This window comes from Leuciscus leuciscus, assembly GCF_965113295.1.
Source record: "Leuciscus leuciscus genome assembly, chromosome: 19".
NCBI lineage: Eukaryota > Metazoa > Chordata > Actinopteri > Cypriniformes > Leuciscidae > Leuciscus > Leuciscus leuciscus.
In genome coordinates, this window is record NC_138743.1 from 28,096,708 (window position 1) to 28,118,655 (window position 21,948).

The following is a 21,948-nucleotide window of genomic DNA, read 5'->3' on the forward strand; positions in this document are numbered from 1 at the left end:
GACATCATTTTCATTTTGTGGTGAACTATCCCTTTAATTCTTTGCTTTTTATCAATTATTTCACTCTGAGAATGACAACAAATTACATGATCGGGGATATTCCAAAATTAATAGTACATAAGCACTACATTTCACCCACACAAGCACAACTTTTTATGACCCTTGCCACAGAGACATTATCACTGGGACATCATCTGATGAACAAAGTTTGACCACACAACACTTCACCCAATTTGATCTCAGGCTTTTATATTCAATGAATTTCCCATTTTCCAGTAAGGACATACAAACACAATTCATGAAATTTGACTCGATCTTCTCACTGATCCATGTTTCTTGTGAATGTTTCCTTTCGAAAAGAGCAAAAGGATCAATCCTGCGGTGTATCCGAAGGCTCAAACTAAATGCGTTTGTTCAAAAACTCTGAAATGCATCCATTATTCAGACATTTAAAATGCTTTGGAAACGTAGCTTTGCAGTTGAGGTTTCACAATGACATTCAGAAATAAAGATACATACATATATTTTTTTTTTTTAAAGACCAAATACTGTGTGAATAATCTTTGAAAGAAATATTTTAAATAACGATTTCAAATAAATAAGAGGTCACATAGATATGAAAGACATTCGGACAGAATGCAATTGCCATGTGGACTCGGTGTTGCCATACAAACCTTTCCCACGTGAGCCAAAAGTGAAGGTCAATTTGCACAAACTAACAAGGGTTCGCCACTAATGTTATCACAGAGAAAACAAGTTCTTCTGCGGTGGGTTTTGGGGGATTTGCAAGCAGGATAGTGTGTTCGAGCCGTTTGCGGTACAGGTGCTGTTTGGTTAGGTGAGGGCGAATCCCTTTCGTATGTTTCTTTGGCATTCTGTGGCGTCCAGTCTGCCTTCAACATCTATCCTGCTGGGATGAGAGCTCTGAAACGTCAAATGAAAGAGGACAGAATCATTTGTTTGGAAGAATGAGTCTCTTGTTTGTGGGGGTTAAAGACGTATCTCTATAAAGTGCCTGGTTGAACTGATTCTAGGCATGCTCAGTAGCAGCCTTCTCTCCAGCTCTCGTCTCTCATACCGCTATACGTCCTTGGAGCTGGCAGAGCAGACCTGTGGAGCAAACCACACACTCACTCAGTATGCTGGACTTCAGATGCTTATTTATTGGTATTGAGTCATGAGAAGCTGAGAGTACCTGCGCACTGGCTGGACCAGTTTGCTGCGAGGCACTGGTAAACCTCCTCCAGCATTGGTGGCGGGGCGGGGCAGGCCGCTGCGGGACGGGGCCATGGAGCGTGTGGGCGTGGTTGTGCCTGAACCATGATTGGACATGACCTTCATGGGCTGACGGAGAGCCAAGGGAGACGGGGCTGCAGGAGTCCGCAACTTACTGGAAGAGGGCACTGGAAGAAAAGAAAAAAAAATCGTGAAGATAAGCGGGAATGACAGTTACGGGACAAGAGTAAAGGCAACAGATGGAATGTAAGGAATAGAACTGAAATATATTTCATAAAAGATAAAACATTAAAGACTGAATAAAAGAAAGTGCTTTTTATTCAGTAGTTTATCTTCCATTAATATAATACCTGATACAAGCCATTCAAGGAACCACAGTCATGAGTTAATGGGAATGGGGTTAAAATGACAAATAAGAATGAAAAAAATATGGATTTAACCCTAAAAACTCAAATAATGCAGTTAGACATCTCCAATTCATAAGCTACACATTAAAAACGACCACAAATCAATTAACGCTTCTATGCAACACGCAGAAGACCGCTTTCCACAGTCACAGAACATTAATGACATTCAACACAAAGCTGAAAGAAAATAAAACTAAAAGAATGGATGGATTAAAACAGCCTTGATCAACTAGTGTTGTTCACAAACATTTTGCACAATACTAGTTCTACAAATGTCCCCTTGTTGCAAAAATGGGGTAAAAACACAAATCACAGTACAAACACAATCTACCATTCACGAACACTTGCACAACATAAAATAATCACAGCACTGAAAAGCTGCATCATCATCATCATCATCAGTGTATATACTCACTGAAATCTGCTTCCTCTCCGAAGCAACACGAGAGAGGAACTGGGTAAAAGATGGAAAAGAGAGGGGTTGGTTTGCATCCGTTCCAAAGGCTGTCGAATTGCTCAGGACTCATACCATCATGCGTTTCTTTTTAAAGTGCAAGTGAGACTGAGCGACTTTATTTAATGCAATCAAAGTTAAATAAATATTTAGTGCATGTATAAAACTGCAGAGACCGGTGTCTTCACTGGAACAGTTGGTTATGTGACAACTTTCAAGCAGTTCCATTTAATAAGAAGATACCACAAGACATGGCACATCTGTACCCTCAGCATCCCTCAACATACAATACTGCAAAGCAGCAGCAGCGTTCACAATCACAGATGAACAATCGGCCAATCAGCAACTCCAAAACAATATACAACACAAACTGCAAACTGACACATAATTCAATCCTGCACAAAAACTGTTCAATCTGGACTCAATACTGCGAGATGACCTTTATAACTGCAGATCGACAGACGTGGCCTTTTTATGACCAATATGTATTATTTTTACATGACCAATAACCAATGTGGACCTGTTTTTAATTAATTTGACACAATTACTAAACGGTCAGTAGACTACAAACAATAAAAAAAACTTAGACATATTTATTATTATTGTTAATACTATTGTTCATGGAAACATTATCAATAGTGGTTCGTTTCCTCAATTTAAGCCTAATTGCTTTCACACCAAAACAGTTTCAGAGCTAAAAATCCCCTTCATAACTTTTCCCAAACCTACCAGGTTGGTATGCAATAAAATATTCTTCTGTAATAGAAACATGGCAAAAAGAAAAAAAGGGAAAACAATTTAAGCAAATCACTCAATTTGAAACCAGACCCCTCTTTTCAAGCAGAACTGGATGTGATTTCTGAGGTCAGTAAACAGCGAACTCTAATGTTGGGTTCATAAAAGTGTCAAAATGCCATAATACTTCCAGCACTGTCTGGTAACTTGGCTTCACAATGCTTTAGCCGTGTCTGGGTGACCTGCTCAGTGCATTACCTCGAAGAGACGTAGGGCTCTGGAGTCTCTCTTTTGGTTTTGGGGAGGAGCGCGCAGGTGCTGAGAGCCTTTGGTGCAACGCTGAGATGAGAAATAGGCAGACATTACGTTTTGATTCAGGCTAATCCGAGTTCAGCCGTCCACCTCCACCTGCAGGCACTTAACCTCCAACCAGACCTGATCCAGAATCAGCTTTAACTGAATACTTTAAGGAGTGCCAAGGAAAAAACAGCCAGCCGGGATGGGGTTTAATTCAAGGCAGAGCCATTCCATGCATGGTTAAGACAGAAGACCACTTCTAACCAGCCACCAGAGGGCGCCACAGTCAAGAGAAAAACAAGCCCTGGGCGAAGAACAGGCAAGGAGCAGCACTAAGCCAAGAGTGAATCCAACTACATCCAGACAACCAGCACCTCGGCCAAAAACAAAGGGTGTGAGGAAGAGACAAAAGGCGGAGAGAGAAGGGAAGAGGCAGAGCATGCTAGGCAGGAAGGACAGAAATAAAACAAGACCGTCTATGTTACAGAGGGAGAAGCCTGAAGAACTCTGAAATACTAAGGCGCAATGTGTGAAATCACTTAAGCAAGCTAATGTCTCTGTCTGTGCTGTTTAAGAGATGGCCGGTTACCCCTGGGTACTGAAGAGGATATTCATTTTTACTCCACCCTTGTTTGAGAGACAGACCACTGACAGAGAGAGATCCTTATTCGTTGACCTTGCATGCATAAAATGATTCAGTATGCTGTCATGAAATGTTGTGTTTTATAGGGGGCCAGCTGCATTTTTTTTCACTTTCGTGCTGGTTGTGATGCCATGAAATGCCAAATGGGTCAGCTCATGAATATTAAGTTAGGTTATGCACACAAAAAATGAACATTAAGAACATTGTTTTCAACATTTCCAATAGAAAGCACGTGCAAGAAGAACTGTTAATGGAACCAAATGTCATTCTATTTTTTTTTTTTTTTTAAACAGAACTAGTCTTAAACAAGATGCTCCTGTCGCTTTCTACCACTAATGACAAAACCACAAGCATTTAACATTAAAAATAACAAATTCTAGTACTGGATCACTACACTATATAACATTTGAATGTCATATCAAAACTCCTGCTCAAGAATTGGATAAATTCCTGTCGAAAGCTATGTCATCCAGTGATAGGGACAAAATCGGCCACAGCAAAAATGACATGTATGCTTTAAGACTATTGAATCACATGGCATGTGTATTGGCATATTAGAAAATCTGAAATGTTTTATCCTACAAATAAAATTACAAACTTTAGTGTTCCTACGCCATAATCAACACCTTGAAGACCCATAATCTGAAGCTTTCCCTAAAAAAAGGTAAAATTAGCTTTGAATAGTAAGTTATAGGGCTTTGTTTTAAAGTCAGTCAGGCTTTTAGAGGGAATGCCAAGATGCCAATAAGTTGTGATCTAAGAGAGACAGTGAGAAGATCAAAGAGCCTCATCCAGCAAGCCAAGACACCAGCGCTGCAGTTAAGAGCACAACGTGAACATGAGTCAGAAGCACAGAATCCACAGCCAAGAAGAACTCGATCTCTGACAGTCACAAAGAGTCAAATATTACCATATATGAACATTTATGGACAAAATAACATTCACGATAAATACTGCATGTGCCGTTTACTAAATGTTAAAAGTTCTGTGTGTGTGTTCATTGGTTGATGTGATGCATAGGCGCCAGTGGGTGCCCACACTCCATTGCCCATAACTGCTGGTCTAGGATCAGTTTTCTCCATAATAATAATAGCATATTGGCCAAACAGATTTGGCAAACTATCTGGTGCATATCTGTGTTTGCACTCTAAAGAGCGACAAAGGTTTCTATTTACAACACGTTTTGCGGTGTTGAGCAATGTAGCCAATCACAAACATGTTTATTTCTTGAACGCAATGGCTAATCAGAAGTGTTTAAGTTAGCACTGAACAAAAACTCCAGCGTTCTGAGAGGATTCTGATTCTGCATGCTCACAAATCCTCTCATTATTACAAAGTGTAGACATTATGTAAATAAAAATGTCTTTGTGCAATCGGCTTCATTTGTCAGAACAGAACTTGCTAAGATTGCTAAGATCTAAGATGAGTGACAACTTTTTAGTGATTATAAACGGAAGCATAAAACTATATACATATAAACTATAACATAAACTTTGCGCGCTTTCTGGCATCCCAAATCCTGCATACAGTGTGATTGCTTTTCTGTTCAAATTAACAGGGGTTTGTGAACGTAGATGCTTTAATACATTTATTGGGAGCGTTTATGCTGGGACGTGTAGTTTGTGTGGCAACATGTATATGGAAACTATTACAAGGACATTTTGAAGTTTTTAAAGAGGAAGAGCATCTCAGCCTTGCCCTGGAGTTGGTTCACCTTTTCGCCTATGATTATCAACCAAACTAAAACACACATTTTTCCTATAAATGTTGTCGCGAGTCGCTCTCTCGCTGATATACCTGATGATTTTGGAGTTATTTACATAAAATGCAATTTATCACGGTGTAAAAAAAACAAAACAGAAAGCCAAAGTTTTGTGTCAGGTTGTGATGTTATAATGCCAAATATAACGGTAGAATTGTCTGTATTTACGACCCGCCTGAGAGAGAGGTTCCTGAATCGCAATCATTTTCTGATTGGAAAAAATGAATGGAGAATATCTTGTGTTTTGATATGCTCTGATCCCGTGGGTGCTCGAGCCCTATGCATGTATGAGCTGACTGATGTGTCTGTGCACTCACTGGCAGACTGACTCTGGTGTCTGGGTGACCCTCCGTTTGGCACTTGCAGGTTTGACTCACAGCTTCTGCTGTTTTTGACCGGCTCTGCAGTCGGTCCAGAGCTGGATCGTGTGAGGTTAGGGAGACTCCGCCTCAACTTTTCTGCCCACACAGACAGAAAGGGTGGAGAAGCCAACATTTAAACAGACATTGTACATAAGTTTCACAGTGTTTTAAAGCGAAATAGACCAAGTGAAATGTGACTTGATGAAGATCTACCTTCATTCTTAATGGCATTTGTCTGGGTATCGTGGCCCTGCAAAGAGTGGCGGGGCTGCTGAAGGCGGCTGATGATTGGTTGGGGAGATCCGCGGCTGTACTCTAAAGAGCGGGCAGGTGAGCGAGATCGGGGTGAGTTTCTGGGGGACACGCGTGGCGAATGCCGAGGGGAGGGGCTGAAGCGGTTGACGGGGGTGTGGAAGGAATGGTGGACCGCCTCCTCATCATCATCCAGGCTCTGTGCGTCCAGCTCCTGGTCACTCAGAGTTCCTCGCCGCAACGACTGACACGATGAACCAGAGCTACGACGTGACGCCGTTGCAGCATATTCTTGCCTTAAACCTAAACAGGGAAACATAGATACACTTGAGTTTAAATCTCAAAGTGCCCAATTTGGGCATTTCTTATTCACTATTAACACGGTTTATCATCCATTTCAGTAGCATGATAATCAAATGTATAACAATAACTGTTGAGATTAAATGCAACATCGAATGCAACACAAAATGGCACTTGTTAGAGAAAAGCTACCACTTACTCTCCTCCTGCATGCGGGCGAGTATCTGCACGTCTGTGACGTCATTGAGTTTATACGTGGTCGATGAACCGACAGAGTCTTCGTCCATCTCTGATGTGCTTAACTCACTGTCTACTGAGGACTGGGGGCTCACTGCCTGTGCGTTCCTGTCAGCCGATCCACGCTGGTGACCTACACACACAATATTTACATTCAAAAATGCCTAAATATAATAAAAAAAGTGACTTTTTCTGTGTGGTTATTCATAAGAATACCTAAAGACACTGGATAGCTATTGTGTGTTTTCTGCTTAAGTCATATTGAGTGATAAAATAATAGCATACTATTTACTGTATACTGGACAGCATATACTAGTCAGTGGTTACATTAACAGAAAATATTAAATTTTCAGTACATTTTAAGAGCTCTTAGCCAAATGACAATGAGCACCAAAAGTGCTTTCATGCAGAAGTAACAAATACATATTTAAGTAAAGATGTCATGCATTTATTTTCATGATTAGTAACACACTTAAGTAACAGCAAATGAATAAATAGAACTTGTTAGTCATCCATGAGTGACAAAATGACTGCAGCACAATTTCTGAGACTGATAACCATTTATTAACATGTAAAAGTAGAAAATATGTAACAGTAGTATGCTACACTGTTAACACACAGCATATTACATTGAGTGAGTGGTCTTATCATCATATTGAAAGTTGCTTTGAAACTATCTGTATTGTATAAAGCGCTATATAAATAAAGGTGACGACTTTTTATTCCAATTTTGTCTCGCAATCCATGTCAAGTAGATAAAAAAGAAAAAAATACATGTGGAATAGAATAGATTTGGAGTAATGAGGCCTTTACCTGCACTGCCAGGCAGAACGAGTTGCTTGACGATAGGCACTCTAGATGGAGTTGAGGACGGGGAGTTGAAGCCACTGCTGTAGGGACTGTTTGCCGTGTATGTGCCGTACGGGCTTCCGTAGCCCACTTGGGGACTGTAGGAATTGTTATACAGACTCCTCCGCTTGTTTGCTGCAAGAGAAATCAAAACATAGTAAGGGCACTTAAGAACTTCCTGTTGAACACGAAGAGTAATGTTGTTTGTTTAAACAAACACCATTCATTAAAAAGTGAAATTTCAGACCACACCAGCTGTTATCATCAGGAGAAATAAATAGGTCACTTATATGACATTCTCCAAAACACAAAAACAATAGAGGGTCATATCCCACCCCCCTCAAGTACACTTACACAGATGCTGTTTTAATGCATGCATGTTTTACGCAGACATGCACAATATGGTTCACAGTGTATTATGCATCTCCGAGAGTCAATTTAAGCATACGGCATGGCCAAGTCTAATACAATGTCATTCTGGATCCTGGTGGAGTGCACTTGATTGCAAACAATACAGCCTATTCACAGTCTCAGAAGAGTACAATGATGCATATGCACACACACAAGAGCCTTACTCAGTCATTTAGTGGATGACAACACCATTGCCATTACCATCCAGTCAATTTTCTCTCTGTCTCTCTCTCTCTCACACACACACACACACACACGCACACACACACACACAGAGACTCAATGTAGGCATTGTAGAGTAAAGCAGCACCATGAATCTATGGTCTATGATTCAGTCATAAGGTCAAACTCTAGTTCAGCTGCAGCAGTCAGAATATATTGCGGTTAAAGCTTTTGGCAATACCGACAGCTAGAGAATCTAAAGTCTGAATATCAGCCAAGAAAGAGACTGTACTGTGTCTCTCAAGAGCAGAGCATAAATAGAAGACACTTCAGCTGCTCTCCCTGTGGATATACTCTCACATGATTGCTCATCACTGGACCCCTAGGTGTGTGTGTGTGCTGGAAAATTATATTAAAAAAATCCTATTAAGTTAAAAAATATGAAACAAATTACCAAATACTTCTACACCTTTGTGTATTTGCTCAGTGACTAAGAAAATATAAATCAATAAAATAGGTGAATATATTACAGTATAATATTATTTGTAGTGACCTATAAATAGTGAAGAGATGTAGGCCTAAACATTTCTTTATCATAATCTTTAATACTTAAAAATGTATTTATTTCAGGTTTAATAAATAATTGTTTTTATTGTAATATAAATTTTTATAATACATTTATATATAATAAATATATAAATGACCTTATATAAATATTTTACCTACAACATTTCAATATGTGAAGAAATGCCACAAAGACTTCCATGCACGTTCTTCATCGTACTTCTTGAGAATCCAAATCCTTAAACTTCGTTTATTCCAGGTTTAAACAAAATAAATAAAAGATTGCTTTATTTGATTAGTGACCTAGAAATAGTGCAGAATTAAAAATGTGCTCCTTTATAACAAATCTAAAATACTTCACAATTCACAATCCTTAGTTTATTCCAGGTTTATTAAATAAATATATCTTATTTAAATATTTGAAGATATGCCACACAGAGAAGTTTTGAACCAAAAGAATGAAGATTAAATTACTTGGTGTTACATAAATTACTAAATTGCAACACCATTTAGCTGCTGAAGTTTTAAATCAGATATCCTGTTAAAACATATTTTGATAATTTAGTCTTTAGGAAATTATTTGGGAAAATAAAACACAAAATCCTAGTTTTATACATGTTGTATCGTTTTATAATGGCAGCACAACCATCTTGAATATATTGTAAATATTTGAATGCACAGCAGCCTTTAGTGTGTGTGTGGGTGTTTGTGCAGCTGGACACTTACAAGGTCATTACAGCACATTTCCTACTCTTTCCTTGCCTCTTTCCATGGATCCATCCACCCTCTCTCTCTCTCTCTCTGTCTCCTCTCTAATGACTCTCTCCCCCTCCATTCCTGCCATCACTCAGTGTGCGCTTTATTCAAAGAAAACAACAACATGCCTTCTCCACTTACTTCCTTCCAGATCAGACACTGCACTGCATTAACACCACACCATCAGCCATGCTTACACGCATACATGCACAATGCTTGAAACAGGGATGTGTGCGTGTACTGCACACAGTTATGAATGCTGAGAATGGCTGGTCTTGGATTGAGACTGGTGTAGATGACCTCTGACTATTGACAGTTCTGTGTTTGTGTGTGTATGTGTTAAAATTGAAGCCAAGAGCGGAGGTCTGTCCTCATTTAGCAGGGACTAGAAGAAATGAGGATTGACACAGAGCCCGGATCAGTGATGCTGAGACCGCTCTAAGCCACTAACACCAGACTGTAAGGACATTAGAATCAAGGACATTACCATCAAAAGTCAAGATACAATATTTTAGATACATTAGATACAATACTAACTACATGCTGACTAGAAGTACGAGGTGGAGGATCATTAATACGTTACAACGTAGGTGCACAAAAGTGTCTAAAATTCATTATCTAAAACTGACTCAAAGTGTCATGCGTGTTTTTTCAGACAAAAATAGATGTGTCCTTAAAACCTAGCCTGAAACAACCCAGTTCAGACTTTAGACTACAGGCTTTAAGTCTGGTCCACATAAAGCTCATCCTTTCCCAGAACGCTGACTCAGGCCATCTCGGATTAAACAACAGAGCAGAAGTCATTTATTTATAATGGAGAGTAGCGCAGGAGCTGCATGCACTTCCGAACATATTTGTATGCAGAATTCTGGGATCCATCTTCAGCTTTGGGAACTATTGCAGCTAGACTGTATGTGACCACATGACCGGATTTGACGTATTCCAATCAAAGCTACAAGCGCTTACCAAGATAACCAATATTTTTACACTTAAATGTTAATCTTTAAACATTATTTCTGCATGCGTGGTTATAAATAATTCTCTCCGAAATAACTCATATATAATAATTACATAATTATTTACATTGATTAGTCATATACACTTACTATGCTATTTTTTAAAACATTTTGGTGGGCATTTGCTTTGTGTGGATATATTTGCACATTCATTAATTTTACCATGGTAAATAAGAGGGTAATGGCTGTTTCACAACCAATTTGAAAGTTCCGTGCAACTTCTACCAATGAACAAAAGCTGAATAATAACAGTGTCATTTTTAGAGCTGCTGCTGTTTGCATCATTGATCATTATTTCCTGTTTATCACTGTAAAGCTGCTTTGATACAATTTATATTGTATAAAACGCTATATAAATTAGTGATGCACCGAAATTTCGTCTGCCGAAAATGGCATTTTCATTTTTTTGCCGAAAGAGAAAAAAGGTAGAAAATGTAAGCTGAAAATATGCACCTGACCCCGCTCCTCTATTTTCAGCGATCAGGTTTCACTCTGCATGTTCTGTGACTTTGCGAGCGTGTTCCACTGTGTGCGTGCGCTGTGCTCTCCGCTCCGTGTTCGGAGCGCGTTCTGCTCAATGTTCCGCTGCAAACTCCATGTGTGTGTGTGTTGCGCGCACTGCTCAGTCGCTCAGATTCAGATTCATTAAATTATTGAATTTAATAAAAAAAGTTGAAGAATAATATTATTATACAAAAAAACAAAACTGATTTAAAAAAATAAATACAAATAAATAAAACGCATCCAGAATTTTCGGTTTCGGCCCAGAATTTTCATTTCGGTGCATCCCTAATATAAATAAAGATGACTTGACTTGATGTCATAATGACATGTAAAGAGATCATGGTTTTTCTGAAATCGGAAACTGATGCTACCAAAGACGTTTATCTAGGAAACAGAAATGCACTAAGTCTTTTCCATCTTTCAAAATGTCATTAACTCCATAAATGTGGCCGAAGCGAGCCAATGGCCGTTACAACGTTCCAGTCCATCAGATGGTTTGGCTCAACCATGCTCTTTCCACCAGCAGCACACCACACCGAGAAGACTAATACTGGCTTTGTATATCTCTAAGACAGAAAAAGCCAAGAAAGAGAAGGGGAAATGAGGACAGCTAATCTGTCATAACTCTGGTGACTGACTCCATAAACTGCAAGTTAAACCCCAGAGATAATTCTGACACTGAAAAGATGCTTCACTAACTGTGCTTTTTATCTGGACTAAATAGGCTAATAAGACGGCAGAGCTCATTACAGGAAATCTGGGCTGTCTGTCAGGAACATCTTGCTTAGCACAGTGGACAGTCTACATGAAAATGAGGCTGTCCATTAGACCATATGAACGTGTTTTTGTTTTTTTCAGGGTTGGGGGTGGACGAGAAAATGAAACTATGTGGGAGAGAGTTCTGTAGAAAGGAAAGGTCATCAGAGCAACATGGGCTGTTTCAGGACAAACACAGACACTAAGGGCATTTTCAGAGCTGTAGATCATTTGCTTTGTTCCGAAACCGGGACTAAAATTGTTACAATGTTGCATTTTCTTCTTGGTTCAAAATGTACCGAAATGTTTATGCAATTGGTCAGTTTCCTCTGCGTAATCCATCAAGATGGATTGACAAGCTTATTGTTGATTTATCTGTAGCTGTTGTGACACACACAAACACATATAGAAAATGTAGCAGTCATTCTGACTGATTATATTTTTAGCTATATTTGGTGCGGATCCGAGTGCAAATGCTGTGTTCATATATACCTAAATTAACCAAACTAGGGGAGAAAGCGCACCATGTTCCGAAAATAATGATCCAAACGAGCCAGGTGTGAAAACGCCCTAAGATACTGTGAGAAAGAACAGTTCACAACAGCAGCATGAAGAGCCATAGATGACATGAAAGAGACAAAGAAGGAAGACAGAATGAATGCAATGATGTTGAAAGTGTACAGGATAACACCTGACAGATCTGTAGAGGAAAAGGGAAAAGGCAGAGTATAAAGGAGAAATGGCACCAAAAAAAGAGAAAAGAACAAAAAGAAAGATATCAACAGGGAAACAGAGTGTACTCCAAACAGGATTGCAATAGCGGATTGGATTGCAGGGGCAAGTTGAGGTTGCAGCTAGAGAAAAAGACAGAGAGAGAATGAATGTTCTTGGCTCAGGGGAAAGTGAATCTCTGCTGTACCCAGTCATAAGGAGGCTCTAAAGGCTGTAAAGAACTTGCTGAATCACTGCATAACAATGTTCAAGAGTATAGATAGCACTTCCTATTAATACAGACAGTGCACCTTGGTGTCCTTTTATTGTTTTTAAAGCACAAAAAAAGCACAAATTTAGAGGTAATTTGTTTTTCCTGAGATCTCTTAGATATGTTGATAAACTATTATTAAATTTTGTTTGTTTCAAACAATATAATAAAATCATTTTGACAATTCGTTGTTTAGATATTCGGTTATTTGTAAATAATTATACAATGAATTATTAACTTATTTGAATTACCAAAACTGTAAGCAACCCTATAACCGCATGATTTTTCCCATTAAAAAAAAGAACATTCTGTAAAATTGACATCCAAAATTATAAGTGCTAATAATCTAATTTTATTTTCTCAATTTTACACAATTCAGTGTTGACTGCATTTATTTAAACTGTATTTGTCAGGAAAGATCACTTGTACTCTTTCTATCAAATCTCAGCCTCTCCTTTTGTCCTCGTGTCCAGTGAGTTATGTAACCACGGTTATGACTACAACCTTATGGAACTGTTTGCATTTCTGAGGGAAGTGTAAAGCCCTGGAATGAGTTACCATGGCCGGGCAAACAGACTCACCAAACAGCAGACATACTATAACAGATCAGCTGTCTGAAAGTTTTACAATGCAATAGACAACCAATTTGTAATGACCAAATTGCTTATTCACGAGCTATAAAGTTTACAGCAGCTGCGTCCAAGCTCTGTTTCAAAATGTAGTGAGCTGCCTAGCCATATAATACCTTTTCACAAAGAGTACATATAGCTTATAAGAGTGCCGAGTCAGACTTTCTGGATGGAATTCATTAATGTGTGCAAACATGTCCGTCTCTATTTTACTTTCTCACATACACGCAGATGCACTCCACAGAGGTAGCCGGTTCTGAAGAGGGCACAAGAGAGGCATAAAAGAAAGAAACAAGCAATAAGAGAGAGAGACAAAGAAGCTAAAAGGTGTGCCTAACAGGATAGAGATTTGACATGCATCCCACACATCTGCACTGGCTCTCTTCACTCTCTTGGCAACGGCTCTAGGGAATTAGCGATGCCTCAGGTAACCTAGAAACCGCAATACACACCCGACACACAGTCAGCATGGGCTGAATGCTCACTATCAATAAGCTTTACACAGTCGGGCCGTGAATGAGTATATATATATATTTTTTTATATATATCAGGGTCGGTAAGCTTTTTAAAATGTTTTTGAAAGAAATGTCTTATGCTCACCTCATTCATCAACAATACAGTAAAAACAGCAATATTGTAATATTTCCATTTAATGTATTTTAAAATGTAATTTCTTCCAGTGATGGCATCATTACTCAAGTCCTCAGTGTCACAGGATCCTTTTAGAAATTATTCTAATACGATTATTCTAATAAACAGTTCTCATTATTATCAATGTTGAAAACAGTTGTGCTGCTTTTCTTTTGAGTGGAAACTGGGATTCTTTGATGAATAGAAAGTTCAAAAGAACAGCATTTATTTTAAATATATCTTTTGTAACATTATAAATATATTTACTGTCACTTTTGATCAATTGAATGTGTCCTTGCAGAACATTAAAGCTGCAGTCGGCAAGTCTGGCAGATTGGGTCGATTAGCCAAAATTTTGAATGTTTACAACTCTCATGCCCCTCCCCACTACCAGCGAGCACCCTCCCATCGAGGTCGTGCTCGTCAGTGCGTCACTGTGCGTGTGTACCTGATTTTCTGTGAACGCGTCCGTCTCTTCAGCATCTATCAACACCATGGACTCGGAGGTAGGCTGCCCTGGCTAATCTATCCATAGATAGCAATAACCGAGGAATTGGAAGCTTGTTAGTAGATTTTCTCTCCGCCATCACGCTTCATGCAATCTCCAGGCGAACTTCAGGCGTGGCGTGTGCATGTGATATTAACGTGCGCGAGTGAGGGGGGGATCTGTGGCGTGTGCACGACCTGTGACAGTCAGATCTCACACCCCCCTGCGCTGATTGGACCCGATGATCCGGGAGCGGTGGATTTTTGCAAAACAAATAACACGCTCCAGGTGGAGTTAGAAGCTCGGGTTTTTTTCTAAAACCACCTTATTTATGTTGTTCTGTCGGATTATAGTGTCAATTTCACTGAATATGATCAAAAAAATGTTGCCGACGGCAGCTTTAATTAATTAATGATTTTAATATCCTTTAATTTAATATCCAGATTTTTTTTCTTGGAAATGTGAGATGAAAAACATTCAAAGGGTGATATTCTGCTGTCTGCACTGTGATGACATTATGATGAGTCCACTTAAAACAATGACATCATACACCAGTTTGTCTCACACAATGACAAGAGTGATTCACACCTGGCCCTGTTCCAAATATGAATCAAATGCAGCCACTGCAGAATGGATCTTTTAATGGAAAAATCTGATCTATTAACAGAGTTCTCTGGAACGATTCCCATGTCACTCAGTGACCTGTAGGAAATGAGCCAGGAATGATCTTTGAGAGAATCACTCAAAAGGACTCTTAAGATCATTTGCTCTGTCTCTAGACTTTCCTCATTGAAGCAATATAATAAAAGTAAAATATAGGTGTGCATAAAAGTGTGATGTAACAGTATGTCAGTGGGTGTTGTAAAAGTCAGACAGTCGCATGTCAGTAAAAGCAGTCAGTGCCTTTCTATAGAGAGCTGCTCAATTTAAGACAGGTCACATGGGCATACCTGACTAAAAACAGCAATAGCCTTCCTGACTACGAATAAGACGGGGGGGAATCTGCAATAACTCTTCTTTACCTATAATTAGAAGAAATACGGACGGATGGTACACAAGACACGGCCGAACGTGCAATGATTTATCCAAGTAAACTGCCAGGCCACAAGTTGAAAACATGTTGACAGACTGATCACAGCAAGGAAGTGGGGATGGGAGAATCAGAGCCAGAAATTGAGTTCAATGAATGGGTAGAGGGCAAAAGAGAGAGAGAGCGAGAGAGAGATGAAAGGAACAACGGAGACTGAAAAAGAGGAAGCGATAGGTTTGAATAAAATCAACAAAGACAAAGACAACAAAGGGTTTAAAGAGAAGGCAAAATAACCTGTGTGACAGTTTCTATTCAGCAATAAAACACTTTTTTTTTTTTTTTATAAAATATGTATACATTTCAGATTATAATGCAAATTAAAAAACCTACTTAAATGAATAGTTCACCCAAAAATAAAAATGATCCCATAAGGGGCTTTCGCACCGGATAGTTCTAGAAACTAGCCATCAGGGTGGTTCCCCGAGAACTAATGGTTCCTTTAAAGGAACATTTTCCTGGTTGTATTCGCACCGCCAGTAGGAACTCTGAAGTGTCGTTAGCCACGCTTGTTTTTGTGACTTTTATTTTGACGACACTCGGCAGACATTTATTTTGACGGTGCTGAGAATGCCAAAGCCTGAACACACAGTACTCCCATTCTCCGTCTTCATTAGTTTATAATCTGTCTAACAGTCCTGTCTAATACGTAATTAGATGCATAGAAAGTAGACAGTATATGAAAAGGTATTAGCGTAAACCGTGTGGTTGATGTCCAGTGTTGCAAGCTGAGCAGAAATACATAATCCTGTTTGACTTGGTCCCCTCAAAGTTGCATTGGATTTTCTCCTTAGCGTAATGGTTGAGAGGTCCATCGATCACTGATTTCCATGTTCGTAGAGTTAGTTTGTGGATTAAATATATAGGCTATAATATAATGTGTGTTTACACAGCTTTTTTTTTTAAATGCTGGTGTTTCGTGTGCGTTCGGCCAATCAGCGTACACTAACGTCACTGGTAGTTCCTATAGTGCTGGGTTAGACCCTACTCTGAAGTAGGAGCTAAATGAGTTCCTTCAAAAGGAGTTTCTAGAACTAAAATCATTCCTAGTTCCTGCGGTGTGAACAAGGCAAAATCAGGGTACTTCCGCCAATAGTTCTAACTAAGAAAAGGTTCCTCCAGTGCAAAAGCCCCTATAATTTACACACCTTCAAGCCATCCTAGATGTATATGACTTTCTTCTTTCAGCCGAACACAATCAGAGTAATATTAAAAAATATCCTGGCTCTTCTAAGCTTTATAATGGCATTGAATAATGTTTTTGAAGCTCCCAGCATATCCATCCATTTTATCCATCCATCCATAAGTGCCTTCTGAAGCAAAGCAATGGGTTTTTGAGGTCACCCTTCAGCCTTCAGAACTCAACTCTCTTGTGATCATGTACACAGCCGTTGCCGGAAAGCAGTGAGTGATATTGCCAAAAATGATATTAAACCCATGATTTACTCACCCTCAAGCTGTTCGAGATGCAGGGTCTACGCGCGTTCACGGGAGATGGATGCCGGCGTAGGACGTAGCGTAGGAACCGTCGTGACGTAGAATGGTCCCTACGCTACGTCCTACGTCATACACCAGCATCCATCTCCCGTGAACGCGCGTCGACCGTTGCCAGAAGCCAGTTATTTTCATTTATAAAGTTTTAAATATGTATATTTTTATGACAAAACCGCATTCAATGCCATTGAATGCCATTACAAAGATGCGGAAGAGCCAGGATATTATTTAATATAACTCCGATTGTTTTCGGCTGATATAAATTATGGGGTAATTTTGATTTTTGGGTGAACTATTCCTTTAATTCAAAAACATTTGATAAAAATGTTTTATATATTTATAATATATATTATAAACAAAACAAATCGTGGTATGTATAAAAAACATTGGTCAAAATCTAAAATGTATCTCTTTTGTGGTGGCACCAGCAAAAATGTAAGGGCTACTACATATACCCTCTAGAGAATCAAGACATCCTTGTAATACAACAGTGGAAGATATTACATGAATGAAAATGATGTGCATGTGGTACCTGACATGGTAAGGTCGAGCCTGTGTAAAAGAGAGCGTTTGGCAGACTCCATATCAGGACTGGGGTTATCCAGAGCCTGTCTGCACCACACGATGGGACTCAAGGCTTTCTGCAGAGGACTGTTCAATTTCGCCTCGTACAACCTTTAGAAACACAAGCTAGTGGTTAGTCACATGGAATAAATATACTCGCATTAGCCTACATATCTGGCTCACAAACATTTAACCAAGAAACATGCTGAGTGGTGAAGTTTTGAGATGCCTCGATTAACAGTGGCTTATTCAGCAAAAGCATGATTTCAGTTTAAATTAAATCTTGCCTACAGGAAAACAACCCATTAAAGCTTTCGGTCATCTTTAAGGTAAGGTGTAAACTGCACTCTATAATATTGTCCAGGCAGCTTTGCTTAGTCATTGAGACCTAAATTAATAGGGCCACATGAAAGCCTGGTGGAGAACTGTTCAGGTCAGCTGATCACAAGCTTGTTTACTATCTGCTAAATATGGACCGTATGACAACAACAGATCATCTCAAATTCTCAATATGACAGCTGTAGTGGAGAGGACATTTGTTAGTATTAGAGGGTGATGTTATCAGTTAGCTTAAGTAAATTTGAGTATGTTTCTTGATTTGTGTACATGACTTCACATCCAGATGAGGGAATTGTATATGCTCTATGAAACGCATTTGATTCAGGAGATCACAAAACCCACAAACTAGTCAATTGACCCCTGATTTTGTTGAGGATCCCAAAACACATGAATGTTACGGTTTTAAAAGATTAAATTTAGCGCTGGTATTAAGGCAAGAAGGTTCTGAACTGGCAGCTGTTGAGAAGATATATTGAAGGGAGAAGGGAAGAGAGAGAGAGAGGAGTGAACAGTTATAACTACATGAGTCTTGTTTTCTGGTCTAATATAGAGGCAGCTGTTGCTCAGGATCACCTGACAGTAACAAGTGGTAGCAAGTGTTTTTGTTTTTTTTAACAGACACAATAAAGAAAACTGTACTATTAAAATGTAATTTAATCCTGATGAGTCACAAAGCTGAATTTTCAGCATCATTACTCCAGTCTTCAGCATCACAAGATCCTTAAGAAATCATCCTAATACATCCTAGATTTGTTGCTCAAAATTGTATTATTACCAAATAACAATTTTTCATGATTATTTGAAGAATATAAAGACATCACAAACCAGCATTTGAAATAGATTTTTTTTGTAACACTGTAAAAGTCTTTACTGTCACTTTTGATCAGTTTAATGCATCACTCCTAGCTGAAAACAAAAAAAATATTTAATTTCTTTGCACAAAAAACAAAAATTTTCAAAAAGACTACAAAATTTTGATTGTATAAGAATATTGAGAAGTTCGGACAGAGACAAACTTGAGCACTACGCATCCTGGACACATCTCTCAAGTCAATGACTGTGATTTAATGGTGTTTGTCAAACAGGCTGCCACAAACCATTTTGTTTATAGTATGGCAGATTTAATTTTCAGGGCTGACAGCAATGCGGGATTGCAGTGTTGGTGGCAGAATCTGAATCCCTCACATAGACAGAGCATTTTTCTCATAGCAAGCCTTTCTCCTGAGATACCACAGAAGCTGAGAAGATCTCCTGGTATAAATAAATACAGTATTCCCATCACAAGAGCACAGATCTGACTTTGAGAGCTGTGCTGACTGCTGCTTGATTGATTCAACACAATTATAAACACATTATCTTCTTATCTTGTCAACAGATTTTCTAAATGTGTGGTTTGAAACTATTTGTGACCTTAAACACACCATTAAATAAAACAAGCAAACATGATCTCATCCTGCGATAATCATGACTAAGAAGATTAAATCAATTAGGCCTACGTATCCTTGTTGTAATCATGCATGACCGGTTTGGTTTGACAAGTACACTTTCTGTCCTACTAACTATTTGTAGTGGTAAACAGGTGTTAAGCTCACTGATCTGCTGGACTCCAGCTGTTGAAGGGATTTTACAGCATTTTGCTGCCACAGCAAGATATCCGACTAAACAGGATCGAGTGTCCGGATTACAGCATTCTGAGTCTGTGTACATTGACCTAAACCACAGAATCTCACAGACACTGATTAAAGCAAACACAAACAATGGATTACACACTGACATCAATCCACACAAGATCAAAAACTGGTAAGCTGAAGCTAAAAATGTCCATTTCAAATAAATACTTTTTATCCATAAATCATGTTTCACGGTTTCAAAAAAAATTAAATAAATGTTTATTGAGCAGCAGATTAGCATATTAGAATGATTTCTGAAGGATAATGTGACACTTAAGACTTGAGTAATGATGGCTGCTGGAAAAAGAAAAGAAAAAAATAACAGAAATAAATTACCTTTTAAAATAGAATAGAAAACAGTTATTTTAAATTGTAAGCTTAAGTGACCAAAGTTCTGCATTGATCATTATTTTGAAATGGGTCATTGTATCAGAACTGAGGCACACCATCAGGTGACAACTACTACACACACTTGTTTACATTTAGTTGGCTCTTATTCATTTCAACAATATGAGATGAGTGGTTTTCTCATGTGATTGCACATCTCTGTATGGTTATTTCTCAAAAGCACAATTAATGTATTGCTTTAAAAAGCAGAATGATCTAGTAGTGTTCACGTTAGATGAAACAAATTAGCAACATAGGCTACAATGCAGATCATGCAGAAAATAATGTACATCTTGTGCAAGCTGATCTGAGGCCTAATCAGAAAGACATCTAGATGCACATGTATCATTGCTGTAATGACACTGACGCATGACACAATGGCTGTCATTAAGTAGATTTATAAAGCACAACTTGAAACTAAAATTAACTGAAGGGCGAATGAAAAGGACTCGCACGTCAGGAGCAACTGCAAGACAGGCCGTGGTGCTAACTGAAAACAAGCAGTCAGCAAACTGTTGCTCCTAAATCCGCAGACATAAGACACTAATCATCACATGACAGTCGTATTGCAGTCAATGCATTGAATAAACGAACCCCAGCTCTTGGGCAAAGAGACATGGGAGCAACAATGCATCAAGCGCATTCCTCCAAATGCGCGTCATTCTCTGTGGCGTCTGCACCCACACCTGTCAAACACATGAAGGGTATGTGTGTGTGTGTGTGTGTGTGTGTGTGTGTGTGTGTGTGTGTGTGAGAGAGAAGGTTATTCCTCTGATCGGGGTTAACACCTCGTCCAGGCAGCTTACTCACCAGCTGTCCTCCTCTTCGTTCAGGCAATCCATATCTTCCAAATCGAGGATCTCCACCTCGTCCAGCACTGAAGTTTCTCCGTCCTCGATAAAATCCAGCGAATCATTGTAATAAGACGCGAGACTAACATTCGAGGCGTTACAAGAAGCGAAGTCACTGTCATACCCTCCTCCGTAACTGCTACCGTGATATGATCGCCTTGGGCTCAGCCGGGAGTTTTCCAAAACCCCACCAAAACCCCTCGATCCGCCGAACCCCACCCCGGCGAGCCCCGCCACCGCTCCCGGGGAATCATACCCGGCGCTCACGGGTCTGGTGTTCCCCGTCAATCCGCCGGGGGAAGAGAGCTGACTGGATCGGCTCCGAAGCTGCTCGTTCTGCTGCTCGAGTTTCTTTACTAAGTCTTGGAGCTTCCGCACCTCCAAGTCCGCGTTTATGTTTGAGTTGATATCCTCCATATCAAAAGCAACGATATGTCCTCGCGTCACTCGTGTCCGTTAGGTCTGTTCAAACTACAGCCAAAGTCAGCAAGTTCGCGAGCCTCTGTCGCAAGGTCTTTAAAGGAAGCACTGTCAACGCCGCGGCTCGAAAGTTACTAATCTTATCGTCGTCATCTTCTTCGGGCACTCAAACACACTGTAAGCACCGTCGCCATCTTTACTGTCCGCCAGTCGCTAACTGGGAAATCTTTTGAGAAGCTAGAGGTGAGACGTCATCACGTGTCTCAGCGGGGACGAGCACGTTTTGGGAGCGACCCTTCCCTGGAACCTGGCACGCTCACTTTAACTCTCTTGATAACCCTCTCGATAAATACACACTGGACTCGACTACACTATTGAAACAGAATACTTGTAGTTGTACTCTTACTCAGTGCTTTACTTACGTGTTATTGCGGGGATTTCGTACGTTACCTGGACACTATTAAAACAGAATACTTGTACTCTTACTCAATTACATTTCTAAGGCATTATATAAAACATTTACTCTACGATTTTATTTAGACATTGTACATAGTATATGTTTGCAGGCCAATTCATGGCTACAATTTTTTTGGTTTTTAATGTAGTTTTGGCTATAATTTATGGTTACTGTTGTAAAAGCAACTGATAACAATTTTAGTATAAACTATTGGGACACAAATATGGACATTTTTACCTTGTGAAGGG

The 21,948-nt window shown here is 39.3% G+C and overlaps 1 protein-coding gene across 5 annotated transcripts; it reads right to left on the bottom strand.

Annotated features, from left to right (window-relative positions):
* Positions 1-228: 228 nt before the first annotated feature.
* slain2 (SLAIN motif family, member 2) lies at positions 229-21,488 on the bottom strand. 5 transcript variants are annotated; one of them, XM_082147576.1, is made up of 11 exons: positions 20,783-21,488; positions 17,545-17,687; positions 7,499-7,669; positions 6,648-6,818; positions 6,110-6,451; positions 5,852-5,992; positions 3,091-3,171; positions 2,059-2,097; positions 1,196-1,403; positions 1,079-1,110; positions 229-924 (listed from the first exon to the last, which is right to left on the bottom strand). In XM_082147576.1, exons 1-11 carry the CDS (start codon positions 21,238-21,240, stop codon positions 896-898), a joined length of 1,815 nt encoding a protein of 604 aa, XP_082003702.1. In that variant the 5' UTR covers positions 21,241-21,488; the 3' UTR covers positions 229-895. The 5 variants fall into 5 exon arrangements, with proteins under 5 accessions (XP_082003702.1, XP_082003701.1, XP_082003704.1 ...); XM_082147575.1 differs by having other exon boundaries at positions 229-1,110; positions 20,783-21,487; XM_082147578.1 differs by lacking the exon at positions 3,091-3,171 and having other exon boundaries at positions 229-1,110; positions 20,783-21,487.
* Between the last annotated feature and the right edge of the window lie 460 nt (positions 21,489-21,948).

Bases quoted from the DNA above. Each gene is read 5' to 3' on its own strand.
- slain2 (XM_082147575.1), bottom strand. From the start codon at position 21,240: ATGGAGGATATCAACTCAAACATAAACGCGGACTTGGAGGTGCGGAAG. The intron at 6,819-7,498 runs GTAAAGGCCTCA...TTGTGTGTGTAG, and splicing joins CGTTCTGCCTGGCAGTGCAG to GTCACCAGCGTGGATCGGCT. The intron at 6,452-6,647 runs GTAAGTGGTAGC...TTCCCTGTTTAG, and splicing joins CGCCCGCATGCAGGAGGAGA to GTTTAAGGCAAGAATATGCT.